Here is a 13,115-nt window from a genome sequence, read left to right as displayed (position 1 = left end):
TTCCTTCCTAGATGGTTCATATATACTTCAATAATAATGAGGTGTTTCATTTTGAAGGAAACAAATATTTTACCAGTGCCTCCGTATTCATCAGGGTCATTATTCCAACCAATAATTCCCAAATTTCAGGGGCTTTTCTTACACAAATGCCACTGTGGGTTACATGGCCATTCTGGATAGAGTAATTCCTTTATGTGGCTTTGCAATGCCAGGGCCCTTTGCTCCTAGCAGTGGATGTGGAAAAGAAAGAGCGAGCTATCACGTGTCTTACTGCCAGGCCTGGAACCGCTGACTATCTCTGCTCACATTCTACCGTACAGAACTCAATTTTGTGACCCTAGCTTAATTTAAGGGAGACTGGGAAATGTCATCTTCCTGGTGTCCAAGAAGAGGACCTGAAATTCGTTAGCATTTAGCTACTCTCTACTACAGTCTCCAAAAACAAGAGAGGAAAAGAAATAATCATTTTTTGGACAATAACATTAGTCAAAGTGAAAAATATTGATGTGAGTAAAGTACTGTTAGTAATCATTAGGAGAGACTCACTCCAGTCTTTCTGGAGCCAAATAATGCCAGAATTTAATTTATTTGTGAATTACAGAGCATGCAATTAACCCAATGATATAATATTTCACAGAGTTAATTTGTGTTACACTAAATTTAATCCACTCTGGGGTCTCAGCTCCTACTTTCCTGAAGCTCTCCTTCCTGCAGGAAAGGGTCACAACTCCCTCCCCTGAGTGCTCTCAAAACATTGTTCCTGTCTGTCAAGCAGAGGAACTCAATAGGAGTAGAAAGAGGAGCAGCACGATTTCTGTTGTTATGTAGAATTTCAGCATCCCAAGGAGAGGCAGGTGGAGGCTGCTCCCACTGTTTCCTGTTTTATAGAAACTTTGGAAGGGAGCAGATAACACCCAAACAAATGTGCAACAATAGAGAGAGAGGACTTGCTAGAAAAGACAGACTTGATGCAACTTGATACCTAGGGGAGTTGGATATTGCGCTGATAGCACTTGGAAGCCTTTAGGGAAGATAAAACAACACAGCATCTCCCTCTGGAGGGAGGGACACTAGTTCCATTTGACTTGTTAATAGTGACCTGGAGAGAGCCACTGGAAGTCATCCTTCAAATATCTTATTTGTCTCTGCTCTGCATCTCTATGATGACCCTTGGTCTATTTTACTGAAATTCTTTTTGTTCTCTTTCCAAGAGCACTGTGAAGTTGTCAGTAATGCAGGGCTATATCTTTTCATCTCTGTGTCCATCACAACCAGCATGGTTTACGATACATAGTGGGTGCTGTGCATTGGTGAAGCAATGATCCAACCTTATTTTCTAGGAGCATATAGTAGAACTTAAAATTCTGAAGCATGAATTGATGAATATCTGTGCAAGAAATATTTCGTACTTCTTTCCCACCATTTTGACACTTCTTACTACCTCCCGTATATAGTATAGAATTGTTATCATTTTAGTCAAAATTATACCAAATGAACATACTAGGTAAAATTTTATTCTATTTTTAGTATGGTAACAACATGTTCTACTCATTACTTGCTCGTAGTGGTTCATTTGAAAACCCTGAATTAACTGACCGATTTAAGAAACAAAAGCGTGAACAAGGAATATAATGTTTTTATGGTTAATTCAATCTGAGAATTTCAAGGCAGAGAATTAAAGATGAAACGGATGATGAAAGTGTCAATCTCACTGATTTAAGTCAAGCCACTGATTTGTTCACATTCAAGATTTTATTAGAATAGCAATTCTAGTTAGTTAGGGGATGGTGAATATCTGAAACCTGCAATATCCATGGATATTTTTCTCTATCCAAAAATAAAAGATAAAAATAACCTTGCCTATTTTGAGGAGTTAAGACAAGGATGATTGAACTAAAGAAGATGACAAGAGAGTAACTAACCACCTTCAGGTCTCCAGTTCTCTCTTCTGGCTCTCTGGACTAGAAGTGAACACTTCGTCAACTTTACCGAATGCAAAGATCCATTGTCAAGCCAAAGTTATCCGTATAAGGATTCAGAATTTCTGCCTCACTGTTGCTTTCACCACAGTCTTCCATGCTGTCTAGTGTTGTTGATCCCTATGACTGTTTGAATTTGACAGCTGCTTTGCCCCCGTCTCTTGGCCTGAATCCTAGACATTGGTTTTGTCTTCTGTCTTGTGAAAAGTGCTTTTGATCCTTGAGTAATTATTATTGCAAATCTGTTGAGTCTCTTGGTCCTTGGTTTCTGTTCCTAGCCTTGGTCCAAGATGAAAGTGACCTTTGAGGGAGAACATGTGAATGCTTCAAATGCAGGTTAAGTTAGAATAAATTGTTATTAATTGAAAATGCTAAATAATTTTGCATTTGGAAACTTTAAAAGTATATGCCTTAATCTTCCTCCAATGCTCCATCTTCTATTTTCAAGTTTTTAGTGCACATTTGTAATTTAAAGACCTAAAAGACAATAAGTTTATAAGTCAAACCAGAAAGGATTTTGCTATAATTTTGAGGAACCAGCCTAGACACTCAGAGACATCTTATATTCTTCTCTCTTGCTTACTCAACATGGCAGATTGTTCACTTGGTGGTACCTATGTGTTCTCTCCTTCCCATTTGCTTGATTACTGGTCTGGTTCATGGCCTGATTCTCCCCTCCTGGGCTACAAAACTAACTTCATATTTGACTTCTCTTCATAACTTATCTTTTCTTTCCAAGCTTTCTTCCACACTAAATCCAGATTTAACACAAAGTACTTCTTTCACTTTTTAGAAGAATTATAAGGTGAGGAAAGATTTTGGACACAAATATATCTAAATTCAAATCTTGGGTCTGCTACTCGCTAATTATGTATACCTAGATAATTTTCTCATCGCTTGGTTTCTGCATTTGTTGATTGATAAATTAGATTAAGAGCATTTATCTCAAAAAGTTTAGCTTATCTCAAAGAGTTTAATACTTAGTTTTGGCTAAGCAAGTAATATTCATATATAGCACAATGCTTGGCCCATAATAGACAAAGGGGTTATGTCTTTTACTTTCAACCTCAATAGTTATTTATTGTTATGGATTCAATTATATCTTCCAGAATTCAAGTCCTAGACCTCTAGTACTGTTAATGTGAACTCATTTGTAAATAGAATCTTTGAAGGCCCTATTAGGATGAGGCCAAACTTGATCAGGGTGGTCTTAAATTTCTGGAATCTGTATAAGCAGGAGGGGTGAAACCTGGACATTTTGATATTTTAATGTTATCACTGAAATTTAGTCTCTGAGGCATCTGTTCCTTAATCTTGTATTCAGCAAATATTATGACAGAGCTTTTTTTTTTTTTGTCATAAACCCAGGAGCTAACAAAAAAGGGGAAAAAAGAGAAAACACCTTTTCTAGTCCTTGCATGTTAACCTGTGTGAGTGCTCTCTTTTGGGGCTTATCCATACACTGAGTTTAGACAATAGTTCTATGTCAAAGTGTAGGGACCACCCTGATCTTTTGTATACATGTGTTTCTTGTCTTGGACATGTATGCTTGGCCCTAGGAATTCCTTCTTTTACACAGAGACAAATGTCCCCTCTTCCCTAGGAAACAGCTTTTTCATGGCCCATTGCACTGCGCTATAGGTCCTACAGCCACCAATCCTTTGCTCCAGGCAGCCATATGACTTCTCTCCCACAGTATGCAATAGGAGAGTGCGGTGAGCTGTCTTCTACATCCAGAGCAAATTCTAGAATACTGACTTCTAGAATACTGACTTCTTCCGGTCGCCACCAAACAGATTGAGCCAGACATACATGCTCCCAGTATGTGCACAAGGGTTACTCTGCTCTGTCCATAACCAGGAATCCACATGAGGAGCATGGGCCAGCTTTGCTCTAAGCTGATGAGGGTTGAGGGAAGAGCCAGTCAGAGGACCACTTGATCCTACTGTTTTTAAGCAGTTTTTTTCTTGATTCATCATTCATTATTTTACTGCAGTCATTCAGCTGTTTACTAGAGCTTTGAGGAAGATGTTTCTTCCAGTTATTACTTGTTGTTAAAAGCTTCCATAAGGGCATGCATTCGTGAAACATCTTTCTCTGCTATCATGATCAGGGGGGCGCCCTAGTTGGGTTTTATTTTTTCTCCAAGATACACCCTAATTATTTCTTCCCTGTGAAAAATGGTCATAAGCATCCAGCTAATACTATGACGAATAAAATTGCATATTAAAAGTGGAATGAAAGCAACTATTTTTCCTGGATGAACAAATACAATGCCTGTTATAATGCATTATTATTATTTTTTGCATTATTATTTAAATGACTACTTTTTTGCTATGAAATCTTAGTGTTAGATAATTTTTCAAAAGTCTTGAATTTTTCATTTGAGAAGTAAGGAGATTGGTTTTATCTTGAATAACATAAGACAGTGGTTCGGAGTGTCCTTAAATGCCTTGAAGTTGTGAATGCTCAACTGCGTGGTTTCTAAACATCCCAGCCCTGCTTATGGGTTTGACAGGAGAGAGAAGGAGGAGGGTGTGGACCTGAAATTCTGAAGTGTATCTGAAGTGGCCCACCCAATTTTTGAAATTAAAAATGTGCTTGCAAAGCACATTCTTCTTTTTTAAACAAATCATTTCCCTGATTCCAAGAGCTAGACTCCTTTCTCAAATATCAAGCTTTCTGCATAGATCCTCCCCAAATGGTAACAATCCAAATCCAGGCATGGTCTCCACAGGCTAAATTTGAACTTTAATCCCATGTGGTCAATTGGGTAAATGTATGCTTCTTATTAGACATTTGAGGGTATGTCATTATACCCATTTCTACCTTCACAGATCCTGACTTCCTGGAGGAAAAGTGCGTTTAATTTTATTTTTTTAATGGATGAGTTTTTTTGTTTTGTTTTGTTTTCTGGCATAGCAGCTGAGAATTCTGCCACTGAGCCATGTTGCACTGCCCGATGGATGAATTATTATTATTTTTTTTCGCATGGGCAGGCACGGGGAATTGAACCCGGGTCTCTAGCACAGTAGGCGAGAATTCTACCTGCTGAGCCACTGTGGCCCACCTCCAATGGATGAGTTTTTAATCATATAGATTGTTGGCTGCCACCACATTAGTATCACATCAGAGCATAACCTGTGAGCGGAGAATCTCAGATTGAATGCTGGACCAGATTTCTTCAAACAGTAGGTGTCACTAGAGCTACTTACATTTCTGTGAACAGTCTCATAAAACATTTACAACCTAACATAAAATGTCAAAGGAAAAATTATATTTTCAAGGATTTTACCATATCTTGATATGTGCAGCCACGAAAACATTTTCCTTCTAAGTGCAAAGGTGTCTTAGGTGATTGTTTTGACCATGTACCCAAACACTACGGCCCTTTATCATAGCAACTCATCACTACAAATAGCAGTAAATTCATTTCATAGCCAGTATGTGTTGCGCTGCCACTCCTCAGAAGTTAAGGCTCTGGACTATTTAAAGTGACAGTATTACTAAAAATAGAAGCAGAGTATCCTATGTTTATGTGGCCTGCAGTTCACCTCCATTGCACACTGAAAATATCTCCATAATGGTGGAAGGGGATAGAAGGCTTTACAGACATTATTCTGTCGAGGCCTCAGAGAGTTGGTGGACTTTGAAAACAGGAAGGGGGTAAGAAAAGGCATTTTAGACAGAGAGTAGAGATTAACCAAAGGTCTTGAGAAAGTAAAGTTCAGGGCTCATTCAAGAAAGGTGAATAATCGAGTGGGTTATCAAGTTCAGAAGGATGTCCAGAGAGGAATAATGGGATTTATATCATGGAGTTCACACTGGGAGAGTTCTGAATGCCAGAAAGAAAAATTTGAACACTAGTTTGCATATCATGTGAGATGACATGGCAAAGTCTTTATTTCAGAAGATTACATTTGCAGTTGTTTAGAAGATGGATTGAAGATAGAAGGCTGGAAAGAGAGAGACCAAGTCACTTGAATTAAAAAGCCATGAGAGCCTGGCCTAAGACAGGAATAATAGAAAATAAAAAGTGATTGTAAAAGGAGGATTGACAGAATTTGGTTATGGAATGATTAAGGAGGAGAAAGATACCTCATTACTATTATTGTTATTTCAAATTGAACTCCTTTCTTAAGCTTCCCTTATAATATGACCTGCTAATCCATGTAATAATGTGCAATATAAATCCAGTTTGGACTCTGTTCAATGGAAACAGGAATGACACTTTTAAAATCTGACCTACAGAGTGCCCCCATGCCATAGCTTGTTTGCCTGATGACTGGGCAAGCCTGTAGTAAGAACAGTCATAGTAGGATATTTTGGTGTGTGAATGGCTGATTATTTAAGACATACAGCACAGATGCATGGGAAGAGACAGCCATGCAGGCTTACAGGTATAAGCATCATCTCAATTCTTTGTCTGCTTTCTGTAGGTGACCCCTACAAGGTAACCAGCTGTTCTTGTTTTTCTATTTAGGGACTATTGCAGACTTGTACTAGGAAATGACTTCTCGTCAGCAGGTGGCAGTGCTGCATAATGGAAAGAGTAAACATGGGCAGTGCCGACTCCTTGAGCCCAGGGTTTCCAACCCTCGATGATCACATCAGCATCAGAACCCTGGGATTCTCTTTTAAAATAAAGTTTCCCACACCCTACCTCTCAGAGATTCGGTTTTAGTCAGTCTGGGATGGGGCCCAGAATAACCGTTTGCATTTTAACATCCTAGGTAATTTGATAGCTACATTTGGGAACAAGTGACAATCTTTCTGAGTCTCAGCTTTCATTGGATTGCTATGGACATTGAATGAGGAAATATATCTGAGTTTTCTAAACTTTAAACCACAATAAAATATCAGTGGTTAATTAGATTACCTTTTGAAATAAATTTTCCATCTTTTTAAAAAGATTTCATCAATTTCTCATTGATTTGAAGCCTGACTATATGGGAGTGTATGATATTGGTTTGGGTTTTATCATAGTATAGCGGAGAAAAAACTAAGGAATTCCGTGCAGTTTAATACATAAAATGTAGTGTTTACTGGGTGATAATTTTAGATGTTTGAGAAATGGAAGAAGGTAGGAGATTGTTGCTTGAATTTTTAATTTCCTTAAATGTGAGGAATAAAGGCAATTTCTAAAAATATCAAAGAAGTGTAAACAGAAATTGCTTCCATATATTTTTAATACAAAACACACATATATTATTGACACTGTGATAATTTAATTAACAACTGTATTCTTTGACTTCCCAGTTCTGAGTAATAACTTAATTTAAGTACATTATTTTTTTAATCTCTTCCAAGTAAAAAAAATTTAAAAAAAAAACAAACAACAAAACCCACAAAACACTTTGTGTTAATAATAGCAATGAAGATTTTTGAAACACGTACTTTTTGGATAATTATCTGAGTTAAAGAGATTTCAGCAGCTCCATACACAGTCTGTATATAATAATATATAGCATAAATGACAGTTGATCCTGAAACTTATAGCACATTTTAATCAGCTTCATGACCTTTGTTCACAGTTGCTGTATAACTGCAGTTACCTGGCCTTCTCAGTTATCAGGAATGTCCTACAACATAGGTCCACTCTATCTTATGACCTTACCACAGTCTCTCCTTCCTCCTACAGTCGCTCAGTTTCCATCTTGCTTATGCTTCTTCAACCTGTGCCTGGATCTTGCATGTTAATCCATTCTGAGTCATTCATTTTTCCCCTGAACCTGTCAAGTGGGTCACCTCAAGAGGCAAAGTTGTTCACCCAGGAGGCGATACTGTGACGTTCCTTCCGCACTTGATACCTTCTTTAGCATCCCCAGCCAGGAGCAAGTCACTTAAGGTCATTAGCCTGAAGTTCATTTAGAAGATTTAAGTAAATATCTGATTTGAGGAACCTGGGATAGGAGTCCTTCTCCATAAGAGTATATATGGTTTTTTGGGCTTCATCAAAACACGTGGGAGTTGGTGCTTTAATTTTCTTGGCTGTAGATTCTCGAGTGCGAAAGTCAATATTGACCTAAAAAAGAAATCCTCAGTAGTTAATACACGCTCCCCATTCACTGCATGTGTTTTATGATGTTTCTGGGTGTTTTGAAGCACTTCAAGGAAGTGGTTTTAAGCCCCCATTTACATCAGTTAAACCATTTATTGAATACCTGTTCTAGGCCATCCCTATTGTAGATATGGGTGAGATACAAAGAAATATCCCAAAAAAGTCTTTGTTCCAAGGTACAGTGTAGTTGGGAAATGCAAATGAGGCATACATGAAAATTTTAAATATCTAAATAAAATCGCACATGTATTAGGAAGAGTGAGGAGGACATTTAAGATTTACAAGAGGACAGGTTTCTTTGTGCAGCTATTTTCTGTTTGGACCAAGATATTTACTTGGAAGGTGGCCTGCTATATGGAAGTATGTTTGCTGCTGCAATTGTATATATTGCAGTAGTCTGTACTTTATTCTTGTCCAAGGTGAGGTAGCTCATTAAGGACTTTGACATGTAACTGGCCAGCAATACCCCTTATCGTTCCGCCACCCCCATCTTAGCTAGATTTGCAGAGTTCATCTATTCTTCCTACCATGTTCATGGCCAAATTTTCACTACTAGGGAAAATCAGATTTTTATTGTACAGAACTATATTACTAGAACTTAAATAAGTAGCAGAAAAATCATGTCACCCAAAAAGGATTTCATCTTGCTATCTTTGTTGTATCTAATTTCCTATATGCATAAACTGATGATAATAAACTTAATACTCACCTGTTTAGCAGCATCTGCGTGTACAAAGGCTTTATATATTTTCTCTGCTTTGCAATGCAAAAGATCAGACTCTGTTTTTTTATAATCTTCACAAGCCAACCAGAACTCAATGTTCTCTTCACTGAACTCAGACTTTAGGAAATTTCCAAAGACATCTTGACCAGCTAAAAAGAAAGAGGAATGGAGATGAATAAATTAGTTGGGACTATAAATGAACAACTTGAAGAAACGTTTTGTAAGAAAAATACGATTGCATTCTCTAAGTACAAAAGTAAGAGATGGATCCTTTTGAAATGGGTGTGTCATAGTTTATAAAGACGAGACAACCTTAAGGGATTCTTTTAAGTACAAAAGAGGAATCAGGGGCTTGTCACTTTTCACAAAAACACAACTGTTTAGTAGTAGCTGTGGAACTGTGTTTTGCCTCCATCTGTTGTTTAAATTAGAATTCTGCTGTGTTGATTACACATGAATCTCTTTTCTTTATTGTACCAAATCTTTGCCAGAGTGGAAGGTGTATTAGGGAAGTAAACATTGACAACAGGCATTAACAACATGTTATTAATTAACAAATATAATTTCCCCATTCAATTCATATCAGTCAGAAAATGCAATGCCTATACATTACCTCTGTGTATTTTGTATTGATTATATTTGCCAGTGCTACTGAGATTTTTAAATGAGGGATTTCTAGACCATTTGTTTGGATGAATTGTAAATTAAGTCAGACAATAAGATAGATGAATAAGGTTGGATTACTAAATACTCAAGCCAAGTCCTTAGGGTGTCTGTGGGGAGCAGAGGATAAGCTTGCACCTCTGGACAGACACCAAACTGCTTATCTACATCTCTAAGCCCCAAAAGAATTGCAGTGCCTATGACAAGGGGGAAAGCAAGCTGGTTTCATTCCTCATCTTCTCTCATCAGAAAATTCCCACAAGATGCTTTGTGTTTAAAACTCTTTTGTCATATTTATGGTTAGCATTTATCATGCTATAATGCAATTATGACTTTGTATGTCTTTACTGCCTTGAAGGCAACAAGGGGCTATGCCTTTGTTTTTTATTCTTTGGAGCCTCATAAAGTTGGAATGAATGAGTTAATTATTATATGAATGATATAATAATTAACTGATTGAATAAATCCTACTCCTTACATCCAACATATGAAAATACATTCTTTAGAATGGCAATTCATATGTTGAGATATTCAGTTTACTTTCAAAAACTTTAAAACTTCAGGGCCCCACCGTAAGTTTTACTTTTTCCTATAAATGATGCATGGGAACACCTGCTGGTCCTGGCAGATTTGTGTAAAGAACAGTAGTAGAATTGAGGGCTAAGTAACCACTACATAATAATGAGGGATAATATGCTGCAGTTGTCAGTAACCATAAACAAAGCAAAATACAACTATTTACACATACCGTACCTAGTGTACTATATTTTAATGATGCCATATAATCTGCTAGGGTATTAAATTGAACAGAAACATTCAATAGTTAATCTCTACTTACTTCGGTTAGCAAGAAGTTTTTCAAGAGATTGAGACCACTGCAATACTTCATCAGCAGAAAGTCTGCAAGGGAAAAAATTTACATAAATTAGTAAAAATTACATAGAGTCAGCATGGTTGCTGTATTTGATAGCTTCACAAGCTAAGACTGCAGTTCTAATAAATTTTCATGAACTTTGCTTATATAAAAACAAAAATGTCCCTTAGAATTTCCATAGTTATGAAAAAAATCCATCAGTAATGTTTGAAAAAATCCAAGTAGATATAAAGAATAAATCTATGTTCACACATATTTGTATTTAATTTACATTGGTACTAATATAGTCTAATCTTATTTGGCTTGTGACTTAAAAGAAATGAAGTTTATGTGGGGCAGTATTATCTCTTGCTAGAGATAATAGAGATAATAGACTATAGAGCTAGTGCACAGGCTGCCCTTGTAATGATAGTTCAGTGTATCGATGTACATACATGTCCTTGGATTTGGAAGATTTCATTCCTGATTCCAGATGAGGGATCACAGATCTCAGGTATGCTTTCACGTCCATTCCGCTAGAAAAGACACAAAAGTTAATATTCATATTTCCTCAGTTAAAAAAAAAAAGCATGAAATAAATTTTTCCAAAGAATAAGGTAATAAGAAAATAAGCTTAAGTGACATTTTGATTAACTAGGATAGAGCCAATTTTTACAAGCCAAAGTCTGTGGAAAAATTCCCACCTAATTAGATGTACTTTTTAATGCATCAGTTATATTTTTAATACAACTGAATATTACTATATAACTCACTACGATGAATTGCTTTGATATAGCTAAACTAAACATTCATATTTTATTCCATTCATTGTCAATCTTTCTTTTATCAAACATAATCTAAATTAAAATTCACCAAGTGAGAGATGGAATGAACTTACAAAGTCTTTGACCTCTTTTTCTGAGTTTTGTCGTCTAGAAGTAAATGCCCAGTTCCTTTCAATTCCTTCGGATTTGCAGAGGAAAAGAACATTCCTGGCATTTTCTCTAACCTGGAGGAGATGGCTGCTGCCCTCATAATCCTGGTGCTGCAAATAACTGTCAGTCAACGTCTCTGCTTCTTTATATAGTTCAGGCAAACAGGCTCTTGCTGTTCAAAGGCATCTGTTTATCAAGTGATGTTACCACAGACTCTGGAAGTTCCCCCTTTCTTGGCGTGCTGTGACGTGTATCTTGAAAAAAAAAGCATACAGTGAGGTCTTGTGGTTGAAACTTAACCAAATGGGAGCAAGTCACTTGATTAGAAAGTAAGAAAGAACATTAAACATACAGCGGTACACACATTTACCACATATCTGAAGCGTTAGCAGCATCAGTCTGTGGTTCAAGGGGATGTTTCTTCTTAAAACTTGCATATTTCAATAAAAGGTTTCATTTGCTGCATTTATTTTATCAGAAACTCAACGTTACAGATGTACCCACTCAATGTTTTGGACAATTCTTGGTATAAAAATTCATCTATTCACAATGTTTTTAAGAGTGCATTTTTCCCCCCAGCAAACAATCTAAAGTAAGCAAATATTTTTGTCTGAATAAGAAAGAGAACTAATGAGAATGAGCTGGCCGCTTTGAAGTGACCCAGAGAAAACTGAGAAGGCTCAGAAATTGATGCCGTGAAGGCATCTGTTGATATATTTCCTGTTGTTCAGTCCGTACCTCCCTGTCAAAATCTTCAGCATTATTTATGTTTGTTTATCTAGAAACATTTCACTCCTCTAAATCACTATAGGTAAGTTATGCTAGAGAAAAACTATTTGGAATTTATTTTCAATGGCCCACTATTATTATCTAATATACTGAAAATTTCCAAAGTATGTTTCTACACGAATTGTTCCTTTGGATACTAATAGGCATTATAAGAACTACATCAGCAGCTGCAACAAAGTTATGGGGCCATATAAATTTGGGAAATATTAGGTTAAAGTTATAAAAGGTTCTTAAATAGGTACTGCAGATCTTCTAAGAACCTTTATTATGTTAATGTCCATTTGTCACTCTCTCAAGGGAGAATAGAGTGTGTAACAGTTCTCTAATGTTGCTAACTGGCTTCTCTTTTGGTGGGGAAAGTAGTTTGCAGAAAAATTTTCTCTCTGCACCACATTATAAAACACTGATATGCAATAAGATTAAATATTTGCCCCTTATGTGTTAAGTAATTGCTGTAAGCCTCACAACATTTTACTACTTAATATAGCCTTTCAAGCACAGGCATTTGTAGTCAATTACAACTGCACATTACCAAGGCCAAATAGAGAATTAAAATCCTAAAAGAAAGAGTCCCTCCGAAATCCCTATATTATAATTTGCTGTAGTTCTTAATGGCCCGGTAATGTAACTACTCTCTCAAAGGCTGTTTACTAGCCCATGAATAGCCTTCATGGTCAGAGAAAGGCAACTAGAGTCAAGTTGTCTCAGCAAAGGTTGATTAGTCAATGGCAGGGACTAATGAAAGTTCTTTATCAATCTCATACAGAATGGCAGTCTCTGGCCTTATTTGCAGGATTCATTAAGGAAAGATAAACTATCAAATAGTAATGTTATTGAATAAATGACTTTGGTTGAAATTGCAGAGAATTTGAAAAAAAGCCAATAGAAGGAATATTGGCTATCATAGGCATAATTTTATTTTAATTTTTCCTCTGAAATTACAATTAAGTAATTAGATTAGAATACTAAGAAAAGAAATACTTCCTATGGTCTTAGTGCTATCTTTTAAATGACTAAGGAGATGGGTTCAGTGAACAATTTCTGATTATTACAGATATCAACTTCAATGGGAAAAACATGAGGAAAATTTTAATCTTTGCAAAATTGATTT

General features: G+C 36.5%; 1 protein-coding gene across 1 annotated transcript; it reads right to left on the bottom strand.

Moving 5' to 3' along the window:
* Window positions 1-6,298: 6,298 nt before the first annotated feature.
* RGS1 (regulator of G protein signaling 1) lies at window positions 6,299-11,390 on the bottom strand. Its single transcript, XM_077157269.1, has 5 exons — window positions 11,179-11,390; window positions 10,736-10,816; window positions 10,266-10,327; window positions 8,750-8,913; window positions 6,299-8,004 (listed from the first exon to the last, which is right to left on the bottom strand). Exons 1-5 carry the CDS (start codon window positions 11,313-11,315, stop codon window positions 7,819-7,821), a joined length of 630 nt encoding a protein of 209 aa, XP_077013384.1. The 5' UTR covers window positions 11,316-11,390; the 3' UTR covers window positions 6,299-7,818.
* Between the last annotated feature and the right edge of the window lie 1,725 nt (window positions 11,391-13,115).

The sequence above is a fragment of the Tamandua tetradactyla genome, chromosome 4, assembly GCF_023851605.1.
Source record: "Tamandua tetradactyla isolate mTamTet1 chromosome 4, mTamTet1.pri, whole genome shotgun sequence".
NCBI classification, from domain to species: domain Eukaryota; kingdom Metazoa; phylum Chordata; class Mammalia; order Pilosa; family Myrmecophagidae; genus Tamandua; species Tamandua tetradactyla.
Note: the sequence above shows the minus strand (reverse complement) of the source record. Positions and strands in the feature narration are given on the sequence as shown.

Bases quoted from the DNA above. Each gene is read 5' to 3' on its own strand.
- RGS1 (XM_077157269.1), bottom strand. From the start codon at position 11,315: ATGAGGGCAGCAGCCATCTCCTCCAGGTTAGAGAAAATGCCAGGAATG. The intron at 10,817-11,178 runs GTAAGTTCATTC...TGTCTTTTCTAG, and splicing joins AAAAAGAGGTCAAAGACTTT to CGGAATGGACGTGAAAGCAT. The intron at 8,914-10,265 runs GTAAGTAGAGAT...CTTTCTTTTTAG, and splicing joins AAAACTTCTTGCTAACCGAA to CTGGTCAAGATGTCTTTGGA.